At 42.5% G+C, this 27,450-nt stretch overlaps 2 protein-coding genes across 2 annotated transcripts in view; both read left to right on the top strand.

Moving 5' to 3' along the window:
* Nucleotides 1-8,221: 8,221 nt before the first annotated feature.
* On the top strand, nt 8,222-12,366 carry SP5 (Sp5 transcription factor). Its single transcript, XM_058190862.1, has 2 exons — nt 8,222-8,628; nt 9,388-12,366. Exons 1-2 carry the CDS (start codon nt 8,578-8,580, stop codon nt 10,477-10,479), a joined length of 1,143 nt encoding a protein of 380 aa, XP_058046845.1. The 5' UTR covers nt 8,222-8,577; the 3' UTR covers nt 10,480-12,366.
* Nucleotides 12,367-22,874: 10,508 nt separating this feature from the next.
* The window catches only part of ERICH2 (glutamate rich 2), a 30,408-nt gene continuing 25,832 nt past the window's right edge, over nt 22,875-27,450 (top strand). Inside the window, exons 1-3 of the mRNA XM_058190876.1 lie at nt 22,875-23,029; nt 23,128-23,176; nt 25,487-25,520. Of these exons, the coding sequence (XP_058046859.1) occupies nt 22,965-23,029; nt 23,128-23,176; nt 25,487-25,520 (148 nt within the window). The 5' untranslated portion in view covers nt 22,875-22,964. The remainder of the gene's footprint in view (nt 23,030-23,127; nt 23,177-25,486; nt 25,521-27,450) is intronic.

The following is a 27,450-nucleotide window of genomic DNA, read 5'->3' as shown; positions in this document are numbered from 1 at the left end:
GCAGCTTACACTATGTCAAGCAATAGTCTTCATCCATTTGTGTATTATATACAAAGTCAACTTATTGCCCCCAACAATCTGGGTCCTCATTTTACCTACCTTATAAAAGATGGAAGACTGAGTCAACCTTGGCCTGGTGGGACTTGAACTTGCAGTAATTGCAAGCAGCTGCTGTTAATAACAGACTGTCTTAGCAGTCTGAGCCACCAGAGGCCCCTATATAATGTATATAATGTCTGGTGGGCCTTAGGAGCCACAATCAAGGTTGTTAGAAACTGCATGAGATCCTGGCATCAGTAGTTCCTCTGTGCTTAAGACTAAGGAAACATCTGATGAATCATTACAATCTTTGGTTTTGGCACACAACAGATACATCCCGTATCCAAACATATTGTCCCTCTCCCCCTTTCTTCTACACATTCATGATGAAATTTGGTTCAGTCAGAATCCGCTAGATAACAGTGTGGTTGGCAGAAACTGTTTGCGCATTAACATCCAATTCTAAATTTAGATTCTGCTTTTGATTTATTTTTAGCTATGACAGATGCCCAACTAATAATTGTGATTCTACATTTAGTTAACTTTCACATGACCTGCTGAACTTATGTGAGTTATTTCTAAGTTGGCAAGTATGATTTGAAAGTTATATAGGTAGTCCTCGGCTTACAACCATTCATTTAGTGACTGAAGTTCTACTTGAAGTTACTTAGAGACTGCATTACTTGGAGCCTGACAGTTACATTGGCCCTGAAAAAGTGACTTATGACTGTTCCTCACGCTTACGACCATTACAGCATCCTGATGGTCATGTGATCTAAATTTGGGTGCTTGGCAGCTGACTCATATTTATGATGGTTGCAGTGTCCTGGGATCATGTGATTTACCTTTTGCAACCATCTGACAAGCAAAGTCAATGGGGAAACCACATTCAATTAACAACCATTTTACTAATTTAACAACTACAGTGATTAACTTAACTGTGATAAGAAAGGTCATAAAATGGAGCAAAACTGTCTTGCCTAGCAACAGAAATTTTGCTCTCAATTGTGGTCATACATTGAGGACTACCCTGTACATCTTGAAAAATCAGAAGTTACTTTCGACCCCTGATCTTCTGTCTCTTATCCCATTCCTTAGTCATCCCCTTTTTAAGTATAATCAGTTTGACATAAATAATGAGAAGATAAAGGCTTCTGTAGAATTACAGATTTAACTATTGTGGAAAACAGCTACTGCTGAATATATTGTGCGAAGAGATTTGTTAGACATTCCAATTTGGATTCAAATGAATCAAGTTTGATATGCTTTTCATAAACTAATCAAATGCTGTCAGTTAGTGACTGTAAGCAGTATCTGATGAATGGTGTGTATAGCTGCTTCATTAATAAGAAGAAAATATTGTCAATATTATATAAAGTTGTGTATTAAATGCAACTAATTTCCTTTTAAGTCTTGAAAACATCATCTGGAAGAATAGCTTGCAAATTCAACTTGATGAATCTCACAGAAACTCTTTGGGGCAAATAATTCCTTTTCATTCTATTTCAGCAAGAATTGACCATGATGATAGGTTGCACTAAAATCTATATATAACTAAAATTCTTGTGTCTGTAGCCTTTAACCAGACAAAACCATAAGGCAAGATTTTTAAAACCAAGGTACTTCATATAGGTAAACTTACAAAATGTAACCAAAATCCAGGGGCCCATTACTCCTATGAAATTGAAATTTGGCAAATTTTATCAACATTTTATGACAAGTGTGATTGGACACACAAAGAATTTGTCTTGATGCATACGCTGTCAGTGTACATAAAAGAAAAGATACCTTCATCAAGGTACAACACTTACAACACTTAATGATAGTCATAGGGTACAAATTTAACACGATACAACACTTAATGATAGTCATAGGCTACAAATAAGCAATCAGGAAACAGTCAATATCAGTATAAATCGTAAGGATACAAGCAACCAAGTTACAGTCATAAGTGGAAGGAGATGGGTGATTAATAGTAGTGCAGATTTAGTAAATAGTTTGAAAGTTATCATAAACCATTTTATGGCACAATATAAAATGCCATAAAATATGTCCTGTGGTTAACTCCTGCTGTTTGACTATGCTGAACATGAGGTACTTTCAAGGCAGGTACATTTTTGAATATCTTCCTGAATTTTAAAGAAATTTTCCAGTGAAATTAGTATATTAGACGCTCTGCTATTGTTGAAGACATTGAGGAATGCAATAAGGAAATATCTCTGAAATGATAACCCAGTGGGTCAGGGTTGTCTAGTTACAGTGTGTAAATTGTAACCTTTATGGATTACATTAGCAAATAGATTCATATTATCACCTTTGGTGACAATGTTATATTAGTCCTTTTGTTGAAAATTTTGAAGAAATGGGGAAGCTCATTCAGCAATCTTTCAAATAAACTTCCTGTTAATTTATTGTCCATATTGCCTAGGGAATGTGAATTGACTGAACAGAAGAAATCAATTTGTGCTGTTAGTTGTCAAGTTTCTTACTACAAAGCGCTACCCCCTTCACTGGAGCAGTAGTATTTACAGGTGTGAGTTATTTGCTGTGGCTGAATAATTAATGCAACAACATAAATGCAACAAAGATAGGTTTATTATTTTAACCATATTTTCCTAGTTGATTTCCCTTGTCATCGATGCAAATTTTAGTCTGTATGGAAATACGAATGAGGATATTTAAAAAGTACAACTACAGGCACTAATAGTGTACCTGTGAGTTGGGTGGGGGAACTAGTCAAAGTCCTCTTATACTGATGAGATGATGCTGTTAAAAACAATGAAGTATGCAAAACTGCAAATGTCTGTGAACATCCCAGCTCAAAAGTAAAACATTTAAAAATTAATCACCCTTTGAAAATGGTTGCTTGTCTGTTTAATTTTAACCTTTTTTGTAATTTTGTAATTCCCCATTCCACTTATCCCATATATTTATTTGTGATATATAGTACATTCACAAATAATGTATATCACAAATAAATACTCAAGACTGGTTTCACTTGAAGTTAAAGGTATCAATAAAGGTGACAAAGTGGGAAGCCAGACATATATTTTTATCTGTTATACACAAACACACCTGTTCACCAATAAATAAATGTCCACTATTTCTTTTAGGGATATTCATCTTTAATTCAATTGTCATTCAAATAAATAAATGGATATGTACTTTCAAGCATTTGTTTTTCTTTCTTTCTTTTGAGGTTTTTTTTTTTTTTTGACAATGGATTATTTAGTTCTCTCATGTTGTTTCTTCAATAAAAGGGAAAAAAAGCAACGATTTATGCTTTGTTCTTCAGCCAAAACAAAAACGGCAACCAAAGCAGCTCACAAACATCAGTAGTAAGGAAGTCCCTGCCTGCAGGTATATACTATTTTTCTGAAGATTGCTGAAGTCACTGAACTTCACAATGCATTTTTAAGGCTGCAGCAAAGATGATCTCTCTTCTATACTGAAGTACCAATACAGATATTATTAATTTAAAAATTTGAAAGTAATATGTTATGACTATATGGAAATCACTATTGAATTTTGATTTAACTTGTGCTGGATTTTTTCAGCAACCCTGACTTAACTGAATCAATAAACTGGGTTGGTACAGTAGTTTTCTGGTTTGTATTCTCTTGCAAACACAATAGGATGCTTGGATGCGACCTGCATTCTTCTATTCATGCCCACCATAGCTAATCTTGATTCATTCTGGATGAGCTCCTTACCTTGCAATTGTAAATTAATCTGAAAGTGTACATGCTACTACTAGCTATTGTTTGGTCCTCAGTGGTACTTACAGGGCAGAAATGTAGGGCCTCACTAGCAGAATTATTGGGAGTTTCCCTGATACAGAAAAAATAGTTTCCTATGTAAAATGCTTCTTCTCCTTTAACTTTAGTTCAAAACTTTACAGTTCCCTGCTGCCCCACCAAGATTCCCCTCCTCAGTCTACCCTACAATTTGAGATTGATTATTTTGCCAAAAATCATTAGATTTGTACGAAGTGCTCTGTGTATGAAAGAAGGAATGTTTATAATACTGTAGCTCCAGTGGTGGAATGCACCTCTTTTTATACTACCAGTTTTGTGGGCGTGGTGTGGCTTGGTGGGTGTGGCAGGGGAAGGATACTGCAAAATCTCCATTCCTTCCCCGCTCTGAGGCCAGCCAGAGGTGGTATTTGCCGGTTCTCCAAACTATTCAAAATTTCCACTACCGATTCTCCAGAACCTGCTGAATTTCACCCATTTAGCTCCTTCCATATGTGTAATATGCAGCCATGTATTAATCAAATCGGGTATTTTTTAGACTACCAGAATATGGGATGCAAAAATCCAGAAACTGCTAGATGGCAGCAAAACAATACAACTCCAACTCCCTGCTGCCATCCAGTGGTCCCCTGAGTTTTTGCAGCCCTGATTGGATATCTACTTTTTATGTACAAATTCTCCCTTTGTTTTGGAGTACTGCCCCTCTCCCAAAAGGAACATTACCTATGCACTTCATTCTCACTTTCTCTCTCCAGATTTCCATTGACTGGAGTATGAAAAAGGGTCTATGGAGGCTCTTTGGAGAAGGAAACCCAGCCCCAAACCTGAAGTAGCTGCCACTGCCTCTGAGGCTCCATTCTTGTTGCTGTTCTTTTATACCAAGAAACAGGTCTGTTCCTCCAGGTTGCTGCTGTCACCTTATCTTCGCTGAAGCCATTTGATGGAGGATTATTGGAGAACATTTCCTGGACTCCCAGTGGCCAAATAAGAAGGAAGAAGCTTAAATCTTCATCCTATTGCTTCCATTTGGTAGCATCCTTGGCCAGACAATAATGGTTCAATATGATTCCTAATCTTTCCAGGTGTTTAACTGTCTAACTCCACTTCTGTTTAAAGTCTGCATGATTCCCCTTCTTAATTTTATTCCCTCAAGCTTTGCTGTGTCCCTTTCCCTGCTCTAATGTTCAAAGTAATATATTTGGCTTGGTGGTAATTACAAGTTTTTCAAGAAGTGATACAGATACGAAATAACTGTAGTCCACTGGCCTTCTAAGGGCATTGAAGGAAGCGACTATCATTGCAATAAAAATATGATTTCATTAGAGTGTAAAGCACCAATTTTCCATTACTGATGAAATATATAGCAATTGGGGGGGGGAAGTTTCTGCTGCCCAATTTGCTTAGATCCAAAAATCGGAATATTGATTTCCTCAATCTCATTGCACATCCATCTCATTTAAGCTAATCCTATGCCTCTTTTGGAGATGTCCAAATAAAGCTCTGTGTGATGCAATTTTTAATAAATAAATCAACATAGGCATAGCATATGATTGTATTCTCTGTCCGGTTAATACCTTGCAAATGTGGGTGGCTCGCTACTGGGAAATACAGCAATGGGTATTAACTCTGAAGCACCATTTCAACAATTCAAAAAGCTTCCTGCAACCTTTTTAATAGGGAAGGCCTCTTCACATAGCCTCATGCAGGAGTGAGTTAACAGATTCATAGAATTCAAAAGGTGTACTTTTATTGATGGCTCCAAAGGAATCCCTTGTGGCTTGTAACAATGGTTGGAGCTACATCTGATTGTTCTGGAGCCTCCTTTCATAAATAGGGACTTCAACTGGCAGAAGGGCAAGGTGCTGGACCAGAGCAATGGTGTAAATGTAGGGAAAGAGCACTCCCCACCATCACCGCTCGAGGTGGGCAAATCCAGCCCTTGTAACTGTTATGGTTGGATTTGTAAGGAATTATTACTATTGCTCTGGATGTTGCTTCCAGATTAGCCTCCCTACTCCGCTATGAACCGAAAGAGAATTGGAATGGCTGAGCTAGGCTGTCTTATTTCCTTTTTGTTGTTGTTGTTGTTGTTTTCTCTGGCCGTTGGGAATCTCCCTGCTGTTATCCCAGGCCGGAAAAAGCTCCCGAGTTGGTTCCCATGTTAAACAGCCGCCCCTTCTAGAAAGAGAAGGAAAGAGAATAACTGCGAGGAAAAGTCTCTTGGAAGTCCACAAAGCCACTTGTTTCTTCACAAGCCTTAACTGTTCAAAGATGGAGCCAAATTCAATCAACAGCTGGAGATTGGGCAGGGACACAAAGTCTTCCCTAAACTCGGACAAGACAGCAGCAGTCCTTCTTCCTTTGCCTCTTTGACTTTCCACGAACCCCGGGAATTAAGAGAGTCTGGATGGCGAAGAAATTAGTTTACATGGTGGGCTCTCATTTAAACGGGGGGGGGAATAATTACCCGGAGTATTTAAGTTTATTACTGTGGGCACGGACACGTTTTTTAAAAAAATAAATGTAATGTTATTCTATCTATACTTGGGCGCATCTATGCTGCACAAACAGCGCACGGGGACAATCCGACTCTTCCTCAAGCGGACCGCGGTGGGGCCTTTGATTAAAAAAAAAAAAAAAGCTTGATGTCAACTATCTCATCGCGGCACACGGATCGATCCGCGCTCCATTCCTCTTCCCACGCCGGCCCGCATTTCCATACGATCGATCCGACTAAGCAATGTCAGACAAGAAGCCTGAAAAAACCCTCAGATGCCTTGCTAGGCTCGCGGCCCCGGAACGCGCGAGGTGGAAAGCCTTTCCAGAGAGGCCCGGCCGAGGGGCTTTGGCTTCTTCCTGGGAATCCGTATGGAGCCGTGGGAGAGGCCTCGGCCCTTTAATCCCTTCAAAGGGCTCCCGACGCGATTCAAAGTCTTTACAACTCTTTGGAACCCTTGGCGAGGCCGAGGGGTTGTTTGGATAGGAAGGCCAGATAAAGATATCTCCCCCCCCTCCCTCCCCTATCCCTTTCTCTTTCGCGGTCGGACGGCCCTTTAAAAAGGTTTCAGTGGCAACGCGAAAACAATTGAATGCGGCCACTGCGGGGCGGCTCAGGTTACCTGGGGAAAGTAACAGAAATGTCATCTAGCGGCGGGGAGGAGCAAAGGGCTGCCTCCCGCCTGTGCCCGCCCCCGCCCCCTTCCTCTTTCCCGAGATGCCCTTACAGTACAAAGCTTCTCTTCGGCACGTGTCTCAACTTCAGCTCGAAGGCGGCGGCGGTTCCTTAGCCAGGCCGAGCGCAGAGAGATTCTCCCTTCTCTTGGCGCAATCGCTCAGGAAAGTCCCCCCAGCCGTTAGTTAGCCTTGCAGCTGTTTTCAAGTAAGCGCCCCTACTTAAGAAGTACCGAATCGCCTGGAAATCGGGACACATTCACCCCAACGACAGCAGCAGCTCTCAGGTCACTCTTCGAGACGCCTCTGCCGAAAACGGAAAGCGCGTGAAGGCTGGAACACAGCAGCCTTCTCCTTTTTTTTAAATTTGCCAATAAAGAAAACGCAGCTCCGCTTCTGAAGCCAATCGAGAAGTTAACTAGATCATCCGAAGAAGGCGATGGAAGTGGTTTTGAGGGGGTGGGGGGTGTTTTGCAGTCCAACTCGCCATCCGAGGGACTTGAAGGAATCGAGCGTCACCCGCTTTACATAGGACATCTTTTGAATAAGGTTCATTTCGGAGTTCATGTATTTCTAATACTGGGCGGCTTTCTTGCTCTATAAAAATCAAAGAACTTAAGGTCTTTGTTGCCAGAAAATTTAGACATCACTATCTAAAGGGGTCACTTTCGACGTATTAGCGAAGTAAATTGCACCACTGCTGTTTTTTAATAAAAGCAAAAAAAAACACCACCCCACCAATGGAACCGAGATCAAATACGCCTTTCCTTTTGTTATTTACAGGGGACATACCGGTAATCACCTATATTCTCTGGCTAGAGAAAAGTACATAGCCACTCAATGCAAAGTTTTATATTGGGTCCAGGTGTCCCTCCAGTGAACTTTTGGCAAGTTTATTTTTTTAAAAATGGAGCAACTAGAGTTACTGAGTCCCATCCAAACAGACGGGTCTAGAGGCAAATATCTGTGAGATATAGCGAAAGAGGTATTGTCTAAGACTCCGAGGCAAATTTTTAATCGCGATGTACGTATTTCAGACTTAAGGAGAAGTGGGAAAGCAAGAAGAAAGCAAGTGGTTTGGGCAAGATACAATGTCTTGAACGTCGAGTACGAGTCTCCAGGCGGTGAGAGTCCCTTTGATCAAGAAAATCCAATTATTTGTGTATATACATTTCCCACATAGTGATTACTTCATTAATTGTCCCGCCTTTATCTCCTCCCTTCCCATCCCCCCTAATAATCAGTTCTTTTATCCAGACCAACAAACACACCATAGGAGCTTTGTGGATTCAAAGGATTTGCTTTCGCTTCTGAAAGAGCCGCTATTCTTTGATGATTGGGCAGCGGCAAACTTCAAAGCCATAAATCTTCCTCCTGACTGGCTGGCGGCCCAGCAAAGTCCTTATCAAATTCTTGGAGGTGATCCTGGTGCAGTCAGACAGTCAGCGGAGATCGCGCTGAGCCTGGGCTGGCCGAGACTAGCAGAAGTCGGCGAGGGGGAGAAGAAATCGAGCGGAGGGCAAGGGAACCGGGCAGCTTTTCAGCTGCCTCTTGGCGACTTTATGTCGCGGCAGTGGCCCTCCGGCCTCTTCTCCCTCCGGACGCGATAACCATGGCCACGGTGGCCGTCCTCCGGAACGACTCCCTGCAGGCGTTTCTTCAGGTTAGTCCCTAGTTGAAGACGGAGGACAGAGTACCGGGAGCCCCCTCCGCCCCCCCGTGACAATATTGGAATGTGCGGGCGACAAGATTGGCGGGAGGCTGGGTGTTGGCGAGCTGCTGGGTGTTTAGGGAAGTGGGGGTGGGGTGGGGGAGCTCACTATTGGCCATCGGAAAAGTTACAGGGTTGACTGCGCATGTAAAATTAGACATCTGAGCAGATCCCCTGATCCCTGGGCTTTTTTCCCCTTTTTTAAAAAATCCACTTTTGAACAAGAAAAAAGTTTTTCCCGGTCTGCTCTCTCTCTCTCTGAAAGATTCTCTACAATCAAGGGCTCGCAACTGCATCTAAACCCCGCCCCCCCCTTTGCCAAAGCTATTGTCCTGAACTGAACGGTCTGAGTCGTCGGAAGTCGTCCAGAGTGATTGGCAGGCGGGGAGGAGGCGCGAGGGTTTCTCTTCCAAAGGGGTCGGCGGGGAGGTTTCCCAAGTTGGCACCGAGCTGAAGTGGGCGGGATGAGAGGGAGAGGCAAGCACCGCGGGCGAGCTTGCTGACTCCGGGCATCCCAGCTGCGGTTCATTGTCTTCCGAGCAACGCCCCGCCCAGGTGCCGGGCTCAGCAACTGGTAGTACTGAGCGCCTGGCAGTAAACTTTTTGAGATGCTGCCTGGTATCCAGCCACGGGCGTTTGCTGCTAGGCGGAGAGGAAGAGGCCCGAAGGGACCGAGATTAACCGCCTCTCTTTCTCCACCTTTTGCCACAGGATCGGACCCCCAGCGCCTCTCCCGACTTGGCCAAGCACTCACCTCTGGCTCTCCTGGCCGCCACCTGTAGCCGCATCGGGCAGCCGAGCGCGCCGGTCGCTCCTTCGGATTTCCTGCAGGTCTCCTACGAGTCAAGCTTGGGCTCTCCGTCCAGGATCTTCCACCCGTGGAGCAGCGAAATGCCAGCCCACTCCCCGGGCGGACTGCCTCCCCCGCCGCCGAGCCTCGGGCTCACTCCGCAGCCGGCTTTCGCGGCCGGCCACGAGCTGCCGCTGACGCCCCCCGCGGATCCCTCGTACCCTTACGAATTCTCGCCGGTCAAGATGCTCCCGGCTTCCATGGGCGCCCTCTCCTCCGCCTGCCCACCGCCGGCTTACGTGCCCTACGCCGCCCAGGCGGCCCTCCCGCCCGGTTACTCCAACCTGATGCCCCCGCCCCCCGCCCCTCAGTCCTGCCGGCAGCTCTCGCCGGGGCCCGAGGACCTCCCTTGGTGGAGCATCCAACAGGCGGCGCCGGGGCCGGGCACTTGCGCACATCGCTTCGCCGGCGGGTTGCAGCGCGGGCTGGTTTTGGCGCCCTCGGAGCTGGCGCAGTACCAGTCGCAGCTGGCCGCCCTGCTGCACCCCAAAGCGCCCCTGGCGGCCACGGCCAGGAGGTGCCGCCGCTGCCGCTGCCCCAATTGCCAGGTGGCGGCAGGCAACGGGCCCGACGCCGCCGCCGAGCCCGGGAAAAAGAAGCAGCACGTGTGCCACGTCCCCGGCTGCGGGAAGGTCTACGGCAAGACGTCGCACCTCAAGGCGCACCTGCGCTGGCACACGGGCGACCGGCCCTTCGTCTGCAACTGGCTCTTCTGCGGCAAGAGCTTCACGCGCTCCGACGAACTCCAGCGGCACCTGCGGACTCACACCGGCGAGAAGCGCTTCGGGTGCGCCGAGTGCGGCAAGCGCTTCATGCGCAGCGACCACCTGGCCAAGCACGTCAAAACGCACCAGAACAAGAGGCTCAAGGCCGGCCTTGGCCTCGGCCTCGGCCTCCCTGGGGTCGACGGGCGCGCTTGCGCAATCAAGCGAGAGGAGACGCGGGACTTGTGACCTGTTGCGGCCTGGGTTTGTGCTGAGGCTCTTCTGCGCTCCCCCTGCTTTCCTCAGCCGCCCCCTCGCAGGCTTCGGAGCGGGCCGCTTCTCTTTCCGAGAAAAATTCCACTTCAGCCCCAAAAAGAGCTGAACATTTCAGGAACAAGCGGGAGAGCTCCTTGCTTGGCGACCATTAAAGAGGAGCTACAGCGCACACACGGAAAATTTCCGAAGTCTGGCACCTTAGAGGCTTGCTTGTCAGATAGATTTCCTTTAAGAAGCAATTGGAAAATCCTTGGTCAAGAGACTTAAGAGATTGATGGTTTTCCTTGGATTCCAATCTCAGCCCTGGGGAACTAAACTGGCCCCCCTAGACCTCGTTTTTTTGTGATTTGAAGGGCAGCCATGAAACCCATCTGTGGATTTGGAAGTGCTCTGTGGATCTGAGATTAGCCTTCTGTGAAGAGGTTTTGTTTTTCCTTTGGATCTCCCCCTTCCAGCTTTTTTGAACTCTATATTAAAGCTATCCTGAGATCTCATTTTCCATCCGGCTCCCCTAAAGGATTATGGCTTCATTGGCAATTGCTTGTGGCCAGAAGATTGTGATCCCACCTTCCACCACATTTGGAAACATCTGGCCATAATGGACTAGAAGGCTTTTTTTTTTAAATAGAAGCAGCAACATAAGCCTGGTTATAGAGTGTCTTGGTATAATTTTTTGCCTTGTGTTTAGGTGGGGAGAGAGAGATAAGCCCTTTGTATACAGTTTATTTAAAGCTTAGAATAAAATCATTCCCCCTTCCCTCCCCTCTTATTTTTATACTTGACTTCCTACACCACGAGAAGTTTGAAGTGACCCACAGTGCATCAGCATGCTAAAATAAATGCATCAGCCCTGGGGTCATATTGGGAAGATCCCACTGAGCTGATTTCATCTGGTTGTTTATTTCTTCTGAAACTTTTTGAACATATACCATTAACTCATTTTAAGTGTTTGTTTCACGTCAACAAATGCCCCATTTAGATGGAGAGCACCATAGTATGAGGTCCAACCTGCAGCTCATATTATTAAAACTCAGCATTGTAAAGATCACCTATATTTTCCTTGTGGAATATGTTGTAATGGTATAAAATGTGTGACTTTTTAATTGCTTTAGCTATTATTTTTTAAAACAATTGCTGATCAGAGTTGTAACATTCAAACATTACAAGGAAACAATAATGTGTATACCCGGTTTGCACCCCAGCTGAAAACTGCAAACTACAAGGAGCTTGATCCAAAATGAGAAACAGAAATCAACTACTGTATAATTATATTGAAGGAATTTATCTTTAGTGGTGTTAAAATCAGCAAGGCTTATTTCTGTGTAATAAGAACCACCAGCCAAAGTTAAAATATTTTTTTTGTTTAACTTCCATTGTCTTCATTGGGTTAGGAGTTGCAAGATCATGCTTAATGTCGAAAAAGCAGCATACAGTATGACTTTTAAGGAGAAATATATGGCAGCATATGGTTTGTCAGATTTTTTGCGGTTTTTGTTCAGTCTTCTCCACTGCAAAAATTGTTTCACATTTTAGAAGATTTCAAGTTGAAAATCAAGTTTGAAGTTTCTTTTTAATTTCCAGATGTCAGAATAAGGCTGCAATTTTGTACCATGTGCGCATAACTTGGGAGTGACATCTTTTAAATGCTCCTAAGGCACATAGAAAATATCCAACTTTTTCTGAGCCACAGATTTTATTTCTATATTATATAAACATTTATCAAAGCAGTGACAGCCCCTAAGTGTTCATCTTGTAAAGCCTGTAAACTTTCAGATCTCAACCTTGTAAATTTGTAATATAAATATAATAAAAAAAGGAAAATTCCATATTCTTTGAAAAATAATTTGTCAACTACATCTTAAAATAAAGATTTTGCTACAAACTAACATGCATTCTCATTTAAAGGACAAAACAAAATTCCAGTTGAAGCTTTCTGAATAAAGTTCAAGTTTGTTCCTAGTGTTCTACTCTATATTGTAGATTTGAAAGTAATTGTGAATACCAGCATCACAGTGAACTGTTCTAGGACTATGATACTAGTAGAAATATCCATCTGAAATAGAATTGTTTAGTTGCTTTTGCAATTTTATGATTGTTTTAATTCAAACATTTGGCAAATTGTATAAGCAGCAGGATAAATTTGCTTTTACGGTATTGCATTGGGTGAAGCAATTCAAAAGAGAAAATTGCCAAAGCTCATCTGCGAAGTTGCCATTTTTACTAACTGCGCAGTCAAGAAGATCCATGGAGTAGTTTAGGTACTGAAGGGAGTAACAACACTAGAAGTTATTCATATAGCCTGCAGAAAAATGTAATTAGCTTTAAACTTGGGAGGGCAGCCTGTTTTAAAATAATTTTTTTGGGATTATTTTGCAATATTGCCTTCTAATGTTTAATACAAATGCTTTCTAATCTCTGAGACAATATTTTTTCAATGTTTACATTTCTTCTGAGATGAATGTGAACATTAGAGATTGATAGTGAAATTATGGTGCAAGTTACAGTATAGTGTCAAAAGAATTTATTTTCCAACAGATGGGAACATTAGGAGTTTAGGATTGTATTTTAAATGCAAAATTGATTGGATTAACGTATGTATGGTAAATTATAATTAAATATTAATTCATTTAGTCTAGTTCTAGTACTGGCAATTTATATCATTTTGTTAGTAGCACTGTGCTTTAGTAAATTATATATAATTGTTGCAGTTTTACCAGTACATCTTGTAATTCAATTTTATACATACTTACAAGTAAATTTTGTTACTGTATTTTCAGTAAAGCTTATTCTTATGAATTACAGTCCTAATACAGCAGTAGCTGTTATTTTTAAAATATTTCTGATTTTTTACAATATATAATAATCGTTATCCTTTTTAATCTAATAAGGAGGCAGATTGATTGTATTTGTATTTGAAGAACATATTTTTAAATATATAAAGAGTATAATCTTTAATATATTCTAAATACAATACTTCTTTAGGTTTATCTTTTATGAGATACATACAGGATCCTATATTTTCCCTAAATGGATGTCTTCCATCATTATTAGCTAGCATGCTCATGCAACTTGATAATGATCCTTTCTGGAGAAAAATATATTGTGCAAAGCAGAGAATAAATGTCTTTGCATATAGGACTTGCTTTTAAGAAGCCATTGATCTGCACTACAAATTATTTATCCTATGTAACTGACTAAGACCATATGTTGCATGTATGACACAAATCAATTGAAATCAACTATCTGTCAAACTGATTAGATTGGGAATGTTTAAAGTGAATACTTCAGTTGTATATTTAAATGAATGGATGTAACTGTGTAGGATATTTAAATCAGCGATCCGCAACCTTTCTGGGATGGCAGCCCAATGCGAGGGGGGGGGGAAGAGGGGATGGTTTCAAGCAAGTGGGGCTGTAAGTGCAAGTGCCTGCCGCTCACATGAGTGGGGCTGCACACGTGAGCACCTGCCGCTTGCACAAGTGGGGCTTCACGTGCATGCGTGCTCATCTGCTACTTTGGCAGCGCAGTTCCAAATGGACCACGGCCTGGTTAGTGGCCACAGCCCGGAGATCCCTGATTTAAATTACATAATAGAAATTCCCCAACTTTTACAAAGTCTCTTTACTCAGAAAGTCATTCTGGTCCAACTGTAATTTTCAAACAACATGTCTATGTCTTTCAGATTGTTTTAAGTTGGATCTGGGTTAATTCATCTTGCATTTTGTTACAGCATTCTCTAGCAGCTTGCTTTCATATTTTTAATAGGGAAATAGATTATTTATTTGATAAATTGGTTATAAATCATGTGTTTATTGTACATATATGCCTCTTCCTCCTAGAATGCTAGATAGCTCACAGTAAAAAAGAAATCAAGGCATTGTACATTAAAATATGTTCAAACACCCAAATACTTCCTGTTGCCTTTGAACTAAAGCCATTTCTTGCTTCAGTTATGTTATATTTATACTCCAAAGTCCTGTTGGAAATGGCCTTAACTACTTTTAAACATAATAATAGCAAATCACCCATCCTAATCTCAACTAATTTAATTTTCTCCTTCACGTGCCATGATGTGATTATAATGGATCCAGAGTCCAGAACTTGGTTATACATTCTCTAAAGCTGCAGATCTATATCCTCCTAAAGTTAATGGTGACTTAAGTCTCATCAAATTTGACGCATTAATTGGGTAAAATTAACATAAATATGTCAGCTGGGCAAATTATGAAGAATCTGAATCCAATCCACCCTAATCTTCCCTCTCCTTGCTTATGGCAATGGCTTTTCCTAGCTTGGTGTCCTCCAGCTGGATTTGAGTGACAACTGCTAGAATTTCCAATCAACATAGTCAGGAATTCTGGAAGCCACATCTGCACGCCATTGAGTTGTGGAAATGTGCTGTACACTATGAAAGTACTAACACAGAGATTTTAATTCTAAAATTAATAACCATTTCAGGGATGATATGTGAAGAAGCCTTTCAGGGTTTCATCACATTCCTAGGATATTTCTGTTCTTGCCAAACACACAATTGGACACCATAGTTGTGAATACTTTTATTCAGCATGTAGCCACCCAGTGGTTTTTTTACTAAATCTGAACTTGTCTCATATTTTTAAGATAAGAATAAACTGCAAGTATATTTGCAGCTGATTTTGATTCATTGATACCCAGCATACAATAGTCTTACTTCAAACTGGTCCAACAAAAATAAATTGACATCCAACTAGATATAATACTAATTCCAGAGGAAAGTTGCAATACTTCCTACTCAATCCAATGCTCCTTCCCAGAAGTAAGATGCCTTATTTCTTTAGGGAAATCAGGCCTAGAGGTTTCTTCTCTTTTAAATGTATACAAGAGAAAGTATTTATAGGGGAAAGAGGTGATTCCTACAAATTCAGTCTTTGATCATTGTTTTACAACTTCTTATATTTGGGAAGGCAGCACTAGGAAACTAAGTCATATTCTGAAATGTTTGACAGACTTGAATGCTTTATGTGATATAAGATGAAGGAGGCACTGTAATGTAAATAATATAAAAGCTTTAGATATAAAGATAACATATTTTGCATTCTGTGCTAGTAGTTCATTTTTTATGTATTACATCATAGGGGAATTGAGCTTTATTTTTTTGTTATTTTATGAACTGATGTTAGCGTGTTTATATTCTTCCTCTTGAGGATTTAGTTGTAATTCATCTGTCATTTTCTCAAAGCACCATTTCCATTCATCTCTTGAAATGTTCTGTGCTGCATATTTGGTATTTTTACAGTCAACCCAGCATATTCTTCTGAGTAAAATTGCTGCAAGCAGGCAATTGCTTTCAGATTTCCACCGCTGATGGAAATCTTGGTTTAAAATATTTCTGTGCTTAAGAACAAAAGATGGATTTTATATATTGGATTTCCTACATTGGGTTGCATTTTTAGCATAGATGCATATATTTTGAACTGCCTGTGAGTAAGCAAATTAATACAGCAGTTGCAAACCTCTCTGCCTAAATTAAATTAGTCTAACTCTAAGATGTTAATACAGAAGCTGTTAAATATTATCCATATACAGTGACTATAATCCAGCCATGATCTATTGTGCATAGGTTTAAAGATTTTGACTTGCTCTATCAATTTGAGTAGGAATTAATTAGGGTGTTTTCTTCAATGAATATTCTTTTCTGAATTACTAACTTTTGGATGTCACGTTGTTAAAAAACTACTTCTGTTTGGACCAAGAGACTTCCCATTTTTTTTCTTCCCAGTGTACCTATACATCATCCAAGCTGCTTCAGAATGATTTGGAGTTTATTCAAGGAATGGATATACTGCTGTTTGAACACCAGGTTCCTGTTTGGAGTATGGTCTCAGTGTTTCCTGATTGTATTAGTTTGTAATAGTATGAAATTACTCTCAATAATACTTTCCTTGCATGGGATCAGATAGCAAGAAGATGGTGAGAAGTATTCTGCAGCCATTTCCATGAACATCATCCAACCACCACCATACTGATAATAGTAATTGGACACAGTTTTCGTATCTGTTATTGAGTAATGTAAGATGCTGTAAGAAAGTGAGAAAGTAGCTTTGGTGACTGTTATTGAATTCTCCCATAAAAACATCCCAAATTCAATATTTTTGAAACACTGAAAAAAATTGCCTTTAAAGAAGAATGCTTAAGTTGTTGCTTTCTTTCACACTTCAGTCAAAAGGATGATATCATCTACTTAGTGCCTACATTTGAATAAATGAAACCTGAAATTGTAATGTATCTTTAAATATTTTGGCAGGAAACAAGCACGTTGCTGATTGGTTGAAGCCGCCGGTTAAACTGTATATAAGGAGAGGTTTTTCCCCAGCCCGGTTGCTGGGTTCACCATATAGTAAAGAGCTGTTGTCACTACCCTGGTCTCCTGCCTCGTTAATGCCCGAACTTAACACTGGCGACGAAGGTGGGATTTCGAGGCTAAGAGCACCAGGAACGAGCTGAACGCGCGAAAGACCCGAACCCAGCAAACTCAGGGCAGAAAACGCAGCGATGGCCAGCTACACTCCGCCCGCACCGTTTGACCCATCCAGGGAGAAATGGGGAATGTACATGACCCGTTTCGAGAGCTTCCTCGAGGCAAACGAACTGCAAGGAGTTCCAGACAACCGCAAAAGGGCGTATTTCCTGAGCCACTGCGGTCCCGAGGTCATCGACATCGCGGAAGCCCTGGCAGAGCCAACGCCGGTACAATCGGTATCGTGGCAAACTCTGCAAAATCTATTGAAGAATCATTTCGCGCCAACCCCGTCCAAATATGTACGGCGTTTTGAATTTGGAGAGCGCAGGCAGCAAGAGGGCGAATCCATCAGCGATTACATGGCCGCCCTGAGAAAAGCCTCCAAGGATTGCGGGTACCGAGACTTGGATGAGGAGCTGCTAGAGCAACTCATCCGTGGGGTCAGAGACATTCGTTTGCGGAGGCGGCTGCTATCAAAGAGCAATCTAACGCTGGCAAACGCTATGGACGAAGCCAGAGCTCATGAAATGTCCACCCAAGCGGCGGAAACCCTGCAAAAGCCACTCACGCCAACGGCGAACACGAAATCAACCCCGGTCCACAACGAAGAAATCCAGACCGAATCAGACGGCGAGGATGAGGAAGGAGTTTGCCTCACCGAGAGAAGGGGCAAAGAAGACCGGGAGGAATGCGGAAGTTGCGGAGGGCAACACCAGCGTCAACGATGCAAGTTCAAGGACGCTACATGTCGGCGGTGCGAGAAGAAGGGCACCTGGCTCAAGTCTGTAGAGCACCCCAACCTTCCCGCCGAAAATTCAAACCAACCAATCAGAGCGCGGGATCGGCTAGGCGACCCGTGATTGGTCAAAACAAAAAGGGCGCGAATTCAAATCGAACGACCGTGATAGTAGGCCGTGCAGCAACCCGCGTCGAGAAGAAAATCTTCACAAAACCGAAAATCGAAGGAGTGCCGTGCCGACTAGAAGTGGACACAGGGTCAGCGATCACAATCATGTCCTGGGACACTTTTGCGAAAGCTTTGCCGAAAATCGCCAAACGCAAACTGCAAACACAGCGGCTACGAGTCCACGACTACCAAGGGAATCGCATCCCTGTTCGAGGGACCACCTCCGTCCGCGTCGAGTACGGACCACACAAGAAGACCCTGCCCATCACGATAGTCGAAGGGGCCCTGCCAAGTTTGTTGGGACTAGACTGGTTCCGTGCGTTGGGCATGGGAGTGACTGGCATCTACAGAAATGACTTTAACCTAAAGGACACACTCATGGACGAATTCGAAGATGTGTTCAAGGACTGCCTGGGCAAGTACAAGGGGACCCCTATTTCCTTCAATCTAGACCCCCAGGTAGCCCCCATACGGTTAAAAGCAAGGAGGGTCCCTTTTGCCCTTAAACCCAAGATTGACAAGGAGATAGACAAGCTCATCAGTCAGGGGATACTAGTGCCAGTCGATCATGCAAAGTGGGAGACGCCAATCGTCACCCCAGTAAAATCAGATGGGTCAGTTAGAATCTGCGCTGACTACAAGGCAACGTTAAACAAAGCCTTGCAAAAAAGCGCTTACCCGGTCCCCGTGGTACAACACTTGCTGCACTCGCTGGGGCAAGGGCACATTTTTGCCAAATTAGATTTGGCCCAAGCCTATCAACAACTGCCTGTAGACGCCAACACAGCCGAAGCCCAGACAATTGTGACTCACAGAGGTGCTTTCAAGTGTACCCGGTTACAGTTTGGGGTGAGTGTGGCACCTGGCCTATTTCAAAATTTAATGGAGCGACTTCTGCAAGGGCTCCCGGGGGTAGTCCCCTATTTTGATGATGTATTGGTATCAGCCGAAAATTTAGAAGAATTGGGGGAGCGTTTGAGAAAAGTTCTGGGCATTTTCCGGTCAGCCGGTCTAAAGGTTAAAGTGAACAAATGCCAAATTGGGGTAGAATCCGTAGAGTTCTTGGGCTACAGAATAGACAAGGAGGGAATTCACCCCACTGAGAGCAAGGTCAAGGCAATAAGAAAGGCTCCAGCGCCAAAAAACAAAACAGAGCTACAGGCATTCCTGGGTCTAGTGAACTTTTACGCGGTCTTTTTGAAAAATAAGGCAACCGTTGCCGAACCGCTACATAAGTTACTGGGAAAGAATACTGCTTGGTCTTGGGGAAAGTCGGAAGCTAGGGCTTTCGAAGCAGTAAAGAACCTACTCTCGAGCGATAGCCTACTGATCCAGTATCATAACACAATGCCATTGGTATTAGTTTGCGATGCTTCCCCTTACGGGGTGGGGGCTGTGCTCAGCCACAGACTCCCAAATGGCACAGAAGCCCCAATAGCCTTCTACTCCAGAACGATGTCCTCGACAGAGAGGAACTATAGTCAGTTGGATAAGGAAGCTCTAGCTATAGTGTCAGGGGTAAAAAAGTTTCACGAATACGTTTTCGGTAGAGACTTTGAAATTGTTACAGACCATAGACCACTGTTAGGGTTACTGGCTGGCGACCGCCCAACGCCTGTGGCACTTTCGCCACGATTGACCCGATGGACTATTTTTTTAGCCGCCTACTCCTACAAGCTGCGGCATCGACCAGGAAAAGAGTTGGGGCATGCGGACGCATTAAGCAGATGCCCACTACCAGGGGCGATCGAGGACCCCACTCCGGGGACGCCCATACTGTTAATTGACTCTCTGGACTCTGGCCCAGTCACGTCTAAGGAGGTGGCTCGGGCGTCATACCGGGACATTACTTTGAGAACTGTACTTGGTTGGGTACAAAGAGGGTGGCCCGCTGCGCCGGGCGAGCGTTTTAAAGAATTTGTAAAGAAACGTGGGGAACTGTCGGCTCAAGGGGGGTGCCTGCTATGGGGGGATCGAGTGGTGATCCCAGAGAAATTGAGGAAAAGGGTGTTGGATCTCCTCCACGAGGGTCACCCAGGGATCGTAAGGATGAAGGGTCTAGCGAGAAGCTATGTGTGGTGGCCCTTAATGGACGCAGAAATTGCTGAAAGGGTAGGGAAATGCCAGGCCTGCCAGGAGTCCAGACCACTACCCCCAACGGCCCCGGTTCGGGAATGGGAAAGACCCCAAGGGCCCTGGTCTAGAATCCACATTGATTTTGCCGGCCCCTTCCACGGCCAAACCTTCCTGGTAGTAGTCGATGCCTACTCCAAATGGCTGGAAATCATTCTCATGAGATCCATGACAGCCGAGGCCGTGATCTCAGTCCTACGGCACCTATTTGTAACCCATGGGTTGCCCGACACGCTAGTTTCCGATAACGCCCGCAATTCACGGCAACCCAGTTCGAGGAGTACTTGGCAGAAGAGGGCATCCGACATGCCCTCTCGGCGCCTTTCCACCCTGCGACGAATGGCCTTGCAGAGCGTTCCGTCCGGAGCGCAAAAGAGGCATTGTCCAGACTCAAGCCAGGCGACTGGCAAACAAAAATCGATGTTTTCCTGGCCGTCCAACACAGAACCCCCTGTGTCACAACCGGCAGAAGCCCAGCAGAATTATTAATGGGCCGAAAGCTCAGGTGCCCACTAGACCGGTTAAATCCAAACTATACACCGGAGGGTTACAAGGGGGGACTCGAAAAAACAAGAGGAATGGAAATAGGAGACCGAGTGTGGGCACACAACTATGGTGAAGGCCCAGCCTGGGTAGCAGGACAAATCCTAAACGTAACAGGTCCAAAATCATACTTGGTGGAGTTAAAGGACGGCCGAGTATGGAGGCGCCACATAGATCAATTAAGAAAACGAATAGCCGAACAATCCGAGTTAGACGAAACAGGCCCTGACTATGCAATGTTTGAACCCACAGCTGACTCAAACCCGGGAAAATCGCAGGACTTATCTGAGTTCCCGGAGGTCCAGCGACGCCAACAGGTTCCATTAGAAAACAGCAGGGACGACTCTGCAAATAATCCAGGGCCGGATGGCCTAGAGGAGGAGCTGAGAGGAGCAAACAGCCCCTCCGGTCAGCTCAACCCACTCCCAGGGAATGAACTGCGCAGGTCCGAAAGAGTCAGGAGACGCCCAGTCTATTTACGTGACTACGTTGAAAAATAATATGTAAATATCATGTAAATATGGGTAAAGTGTTTTCTGGGAGGGAAGGAGTGTAATGTATCTTTAAATATTTTGGCGGGAAACAAGCACGTTGCTGATTGGTTGAAGCCGTTAAACTGTATATAAGGAGAGGTTTTTCCCCAGCCCGGTTGCTGGGTTCACCATATAGTAAAGAGCTGTTGTCACTACCCTGGTCTCCTGCCTCGTTAATGCCCGAACTTAACAGAAATAGCTGTCAGGGTCATTCAGATCATATGAACATTGAACCCTATAAAACATGGATTAGTTGGAAGATTACATGCTTTGCAAGCATCCTGCAGTAAAAGGAAATAGAAAAGAAGAAAAAAGCAGAATTCAATCCAAGATAAAGGAAGCTGGCTTTGGAGAAGAATACAATTAATTTTGGTATAATCACTTATGAAGCAAAAAGAAGTCTTGAAATAAAGTCTTCCAAGGCACAGTATGTGATCAATGTTTGTATTGTCTGGCTTTCAGTGGCTGCATTCACAATCTCCATTTTATTAAGAATAAAATATATACAAGTACTTCTCAACTTATGACCACAATTGAGCCTAACATTTCCATTGCTAAACAAGACAGTTTTTTTTGTTTTGTTTTTTAATTTGAATTTATATCCCACCCTTCTCCGAAGACTCAGGGCGGCTTACACTGTGTTAAGCAATAGTCTTCATCCATTTGTATATTATATACAAAGTCAACTTTTATTGCCCCCAACAATCTGGGTCCTCATTTTACCTACCTGATAAAGGATGGAAGGCTGAGTCAACCTTGGGCCTGGTGGGACTTGAACTTGCAGTAATTGCAAGCAGCTGTATTAATAACAGACGGACTTAGTCTGCAGAGCCACCAGAGGCCCTAAGTGAGCTTTGCCCCATTTTATGACTTTCTTGCCAGAGTTGTTAAGTGAATCATTGCAGTTGTTAAGTTGATAACACAGTTGTTGTGACTCTGACTTCCCCATTGATTTTGCTTGTCAGAAGGTAACAAGAGGTGATCACATGACCCAGGGACACTGCAAATACATGCCAGTCGCCAAGCGTCTGAATTTTGATCACATGACCATGGGGATGCTGCAATGGTCCCAAGTATGAAAAATGGCCATAGGTCGCTTTTCTCACTAAATGAATGGCTGTAACTTGAGGACAACCTGTATCTCAAATAAACAATTGTGAGATTCTCACAGGGGACTGAAATACCCGATTTGCCTGGTTAAGGCAGCAGGCTAGAAACCAGGAGACAGTGGGTTTTAATACCACTTGAGGCACAAAGCCAGCTGGGTAATCTCGGACAGTCATTCTGTTTTAGCCTTCCTAAGCAGGCAACGGAAACCCTGGAAGAAACTTCCCAAGAAAACTGTAGGGACTTGTCCCGGCAGTCTCTGAGAATCAGACACGGTTGAATGGGAACTAAACAAAACAAACAAAAAACTTAACCCAGTCATTTGCAGTTCGTCGCTTGCATCCTAACGTATTTTTAAACCTATTCGTTTTTGTTTATCGAATAAATAGCCCAATCGAACTGTTTTGCCTGTTACCTTAATACAGAACCAGGCCATGACAGCTGTTCCAGCCAAATTTTTAATTTATTTAAAAACCGCTCCGAGGGTTAATTTCCAGATAGCAATTCGGCTCTTAAGTTTTCTCGGCCGCCCGAAAACTTTTTATATTCCCGGCTCCTTCCGCTTCTTCTCCGAGCGCGCGCAGCACGCACGCACCAAGAGGAGGAGGGAACGTTCCCGTCTCAGCTCGAAGTTCCCCGTCGGCCTCCTTTTGCGGTAGGCTCGCAGAGGGCCCGGAGCGTGCTGTTGCTATGGCAATGCCGTGGCCGCCCGAGCTCGCTCGAAGCTCTCGGCATTATGCAGGGAGCAACCCCGGAGTTGACCGTCTTGCCTCGCGGGCAGCCGAGTCACAGCATGAATAGGTGTGAGACAGGTGCTCTGGGATACTTTTCCGAGCAAGGTCGAGGAGCACGTGTGAATGAGGAGACCCTAACCCTCCTTCCCTTCTTTTCTCATCCAGGTTAAATGTTCTTGTGGGGCAAGGAATGCCTAGGCCAGGGGCTTCTAAGGTAGGAAACTCGATCTTTCTTTCTTTCTTTCTTTCTTTCTTTCTTTCTTTCTTTCTTTCTTTCTTTCTTTCTCTCTCTCTCTTCCTTCCTTCCTTCCTTCCTTCCTTCTTTCCTTCTTTCCTTTCTCCTTTCCTTCTTTCCGTCCTTCTTTCTTTCTTTCCTTCCTTCCTTCCTTCCTTCCTTCCTTCCTTCCTTCCTTCCTTCCTTCCTTCCTTCCTTCCTTATTTCCTTCTTTCCTTCCTCCTTTCTTTCTTTCCTTCCTCCTTTCCTCCTTTCCTTTCCTTTCCTTTCCTTTCCTTCCTTCCTTCCTTCCTTCCTTCCTTCCTTCCTTCCTTCCTTCCTTCCTTCCTTCCTTCCTTCCTTCCCTTCTTATCTTTGATCATATTTGACCTTTCAAGTTATGGCCCACCACAAAAGCTCTGGACATCCACAAGGCCATACAGTGTCTATTGATCCTTATTCCGAAAAGAGTGCAGGTATGTCTAAAGTTTGCAAAACACTCAGAATCCCACAGGTACAGTCTCTCTCTAGCTAAGCCACATTGGGAAAGCCTTTCAACTGTCTTCAGACAATTTTCTCCCTGCCTACAGTAACCCAAAGAAACAGAAGGCTCAAATTATGAAACAAATCCACAAGTTGGCGTCCTAGAGAAAACTGGTTTATACCAATAAACCTGGTTTATTAATAGGGTTAGTTTAAGTGGGGTGGGGGTTTGAGGAGCTGCTTTCTTCGTAGGGAAGATTAGGAACCGTATTTGATAGTGTCTAAAATTTACAGTGGAGCTGTGAATAAAATCAATTAAAAAGTGAGGGTGATAGAAGAAGCAATATTATCAAAGCCACGTGTGTTTTAGTATGTGGGACTGAGAAATAGGAATTAATTACAATGTTTATCTTTTACCCCTGTGTACTATTTACAATCAATATGTTGGAAATATTAAAGTTTTAATTGCTTTTCGGTGTATGTTTAGAGATTTTCTGTTAATGTAAAATCACAGATACAAAGCAATGTTCCTGCCCCATCAAGGCAATAATACCAAGCATTGATGCACTGGTTTTTTAAAAATAATTTATATCATTTTATGGTAAAATAATTCTTATTCTTTCCCAGTACATGCAAGAATTGCCTGGGGGGAAGGGGCACATGAGTATTGTCAAGCATTGGTCAAATCTATAAAGCACTCCGATTGGATTATTCCCATTTGAACTCAAGCCAGACCTGCTAAATGCAGTTTACTGGATTAAATGAATTTCAGATCATGAATACAGTGATTTGCAGAAGTTCTGGTGTTCTGCAGAGATAGCAGCAGTTGCACATATGATACATAATTATACACAAAATTATATTTATGTAAATCTGATTATCTAGTCCCAAGAGATGAAGGTTAAAACTAGTCTATGGGTAATTGATATAACAATTATATAGAGAAGGTCATACAATAACTGTTAATGGGAATGTTCTGACTTTGAATGCAAGGTTGGAAGGTGACTTGCTGAAGAATATCCCCAACACATTGGAGTATTGTGATAGTAGTTTGATTCTAGAATGATCTTTTTTTACCCTTTAATTCTGGAGATCATTAAAATGGTTTCTTTGCTGCTTCTATTTCTATACTAGTTTAATTGACACATTTTGTGTCGTAATAATTAAAGCTAGATTAAAGCTGCATAATTTATGTTTATAAACAGCAAATCACAATGCTGTATCTAAAAATAAGTTGGATATTTCTTCCAACAGTTTAATGAAATTTGAAAAGACAATGTATGTTCCATGGTCATACAGTGTAAGAGAAGGTAGATAGAAGAGAGACTTTACATTCTTACAAAGAGTAAGAGTTGTTTTTTTGCAAACGTCCAACTTATTACAATATGCTTTTTTAAAATTATGTATGTATATATTTAATGCCAGAGTTTATAATGATTATTGTGAATAGGAATATTAAGTAATATTTTTAATGTGTCTAAGATGATTAGTTTTACATATATTCATTTTATTTATTAGCATTTAAAGTATAAAAGTATATTTAATAAAAGTAAATATATTCAGTATTAATGGAACAATATTAACATAAAGAAGAAGAAAAAAGTTGTAGGTGAATGAGATGATGGTAGAATGGTAGTAGATGATGGTAGTAGAAAGAAATGGTAGTAGTAATGGAGAAGGACTCTCTATCCCCCTCTTTCGAATATTGTCAAGAGATTGTAGCAACAATCCACTGGTACAGTCCAGTTTTCCAAAATTATACACATATGAAACTTGTTTTCAGAAATGACTTAGAAATATTTGAATTTTTCTTCTACGCTCATTCAGGTTTCTGGAATGATGGAAGTGATCGCTCCTGAAGGTATCTATTTAAAACATTATATTTTGCATTGTAACATTTCCTTGGATATCTTTACATTTTAGATTTTATATCAAATATATAAATGCTCTTTAAATTCAATCCCATTCTGAAGAATAAGTTTGCATAAAATTGTAGTATAAAAAAAATTATTGACAGATGTGCAACCTTGTTAATCTGTAAATTGTAAAGTTGACATTTTTGTCTCTCTACAGTAGTGCTGTGCAGAGCAAACATGTGGAAAGCAAATGCGTAATTCTCTTCCTCCTCCTTCTCTTAGACATGAGCCTCACATCCTGTGTTGTGGCTTAAATCACAGAGAGCTCCTAAATTTCTTCATCTAAAAATGGAATATAGCCAATATTTGATATGAGTTTCCCAACTTTTATGTATTAGGATGATGTTAAATGTTTTATAATAGAAATTGTGAGAAAGAATTATACTTTACGGGTTTCTAACATAAATGCTGATTTGAATAAATTGCTTAAAGTCCCCCAGGTAAGAAATTAAGAAAAAATTTGAGATTAGGATATTGGGTATATGCAAGCTGCCTCATACAGTACTGTTTATTAATCCCACATTTCAGAAAAGATGGAATGACTTTTTGACTACTGCATAACAGATGTTTATTTCCCAAAAATGAAGGACAACTATAATTATTTGCTTGTTTCTAATTCCAAGCACTGTGTATCTCAAACTTTCCGCACTCATGGATCATTAAACAAACATTTCTCATTTACATCATATATTGTTATGTGTGCTTCAATATATCAATTGTCAGCCATGACTTTTGTGAACCAGTTGACTGGTACTGAATGCAGGGAAGATGGGGCTGAGGCAGGACTTGGCTTGGATCCAGCTACCTGACCTTCAGTGAATATGGGGAAGTGGGAGCACAGAGGGCAGGCAACTCTAGCCAGCTGATTAGCAGGAAAGTTAGAGAGCAATGCTGTTGTAGAGGAAGGCTTTAGTCTGACCACCAAGCCAACAATGAATGCAGTGAGGCAGAGATTTAAGGCACTGAATGGATGTGGTATGAAGGGGCACAAACCCAGTGGCTGGCAGAAGTGTAAACATACTCTGGCCAATGAAGGCTGAGAGGCTGTGACCGAATATCTGATGGGCCCCCATCTGTCAAACTGTGGTCCATAGGCAACAGTTTAGAAATTACTATTACTTTAAGGCATGGGTGTCAAACTCACCATGTCACGGCCGTGTCACATGATATATCGGGACTTTTTTCCCCTTCACTAAACCGGGCATGGGTGTGGCCAGCCTGTGACGCATCTGGCCCGCAGGCCACAAGTTTGACAGCCCTGCTTTAGGAGATTCCTGGTACAATTAAATAGAATCTCCATACACAATAAAACTTAATGACCATGCTTAGAGACGCCTTTGTACTATTTAAGACTATAATTTGTTACAAATATGACTCAAGCATCAACTCCATTTTCACCCCACCCCACACTTTTCTGGATTTTTTAGTCATGTTGTCATGAAGAGATACTGAAAACTCAAAACCTTACTACAAGAAAGGTTTTGCCTCAATATGGATTGCTTTTCCTAATAATTGGCAGGCCTGATTTTTTTTATTCTTTTTACAAAGTGATTCAATTCTCTTTAAGGACTCAGGTGAGAGTTTTTCTTCACCGTATCCAAGAGATGCCAGGCATTGGATCTGAGATCTTCTTTCTGCATACAGAGCAGGTTGTGCTCCATCAGGGCAGCTGCACAAAAGTTAAGATGGTGACAGTGTGATTGAGGACTTTTTTGAACCCATAAGTCCCTGCATTAGGATATCGAGAGGATTTTTTTTTCTAATTAAAATGATGGTATTGGTGATAACCGTATTTTCTGAATATCTGTTGCTTTCAGTACAAGCGAGAAACTATTACTATTACAAAAAGTTACCATTTTGCTAACTTTTTGTACA

The sequence above is a fragment of the Ahaetulla prasina genome, chromosome 1, assembly GCF_028640845.1.
Source record: "Ahaetulla prasina isolate Xishuangbanna chromosome 1, ASM2864084v1, whole genome shotgun sequence".
Taxonomy (NCBI): domain Eukaryota; kingdom Metazoa; phylum Chordata; class Lepidosauria; order Squamata; family Colubridae; genus Ahaetulla; species Ahaetulla prasina.
This window is presented reverse-complemented; position numbering and strand designations above follow the sequence as displayed.

Excerpts from the sequence above, each read along its gene's own strand:
- SP5 (XM_058190862.1), top strand. The coding sequence starts at position 8,578 with ATGGCCACGGTGGCCGTCCTCCGGAACGACTCCCTGCAGGCGTTTCTT. Across the intron at positions 8,629-9,387 it reads CCCTGCAGGCGTTTCTTCAG|GATCGGACCCCCAGCGCCTC; the intron begins GTTAGTCCCTAG and ends CTTTTGCCACAG.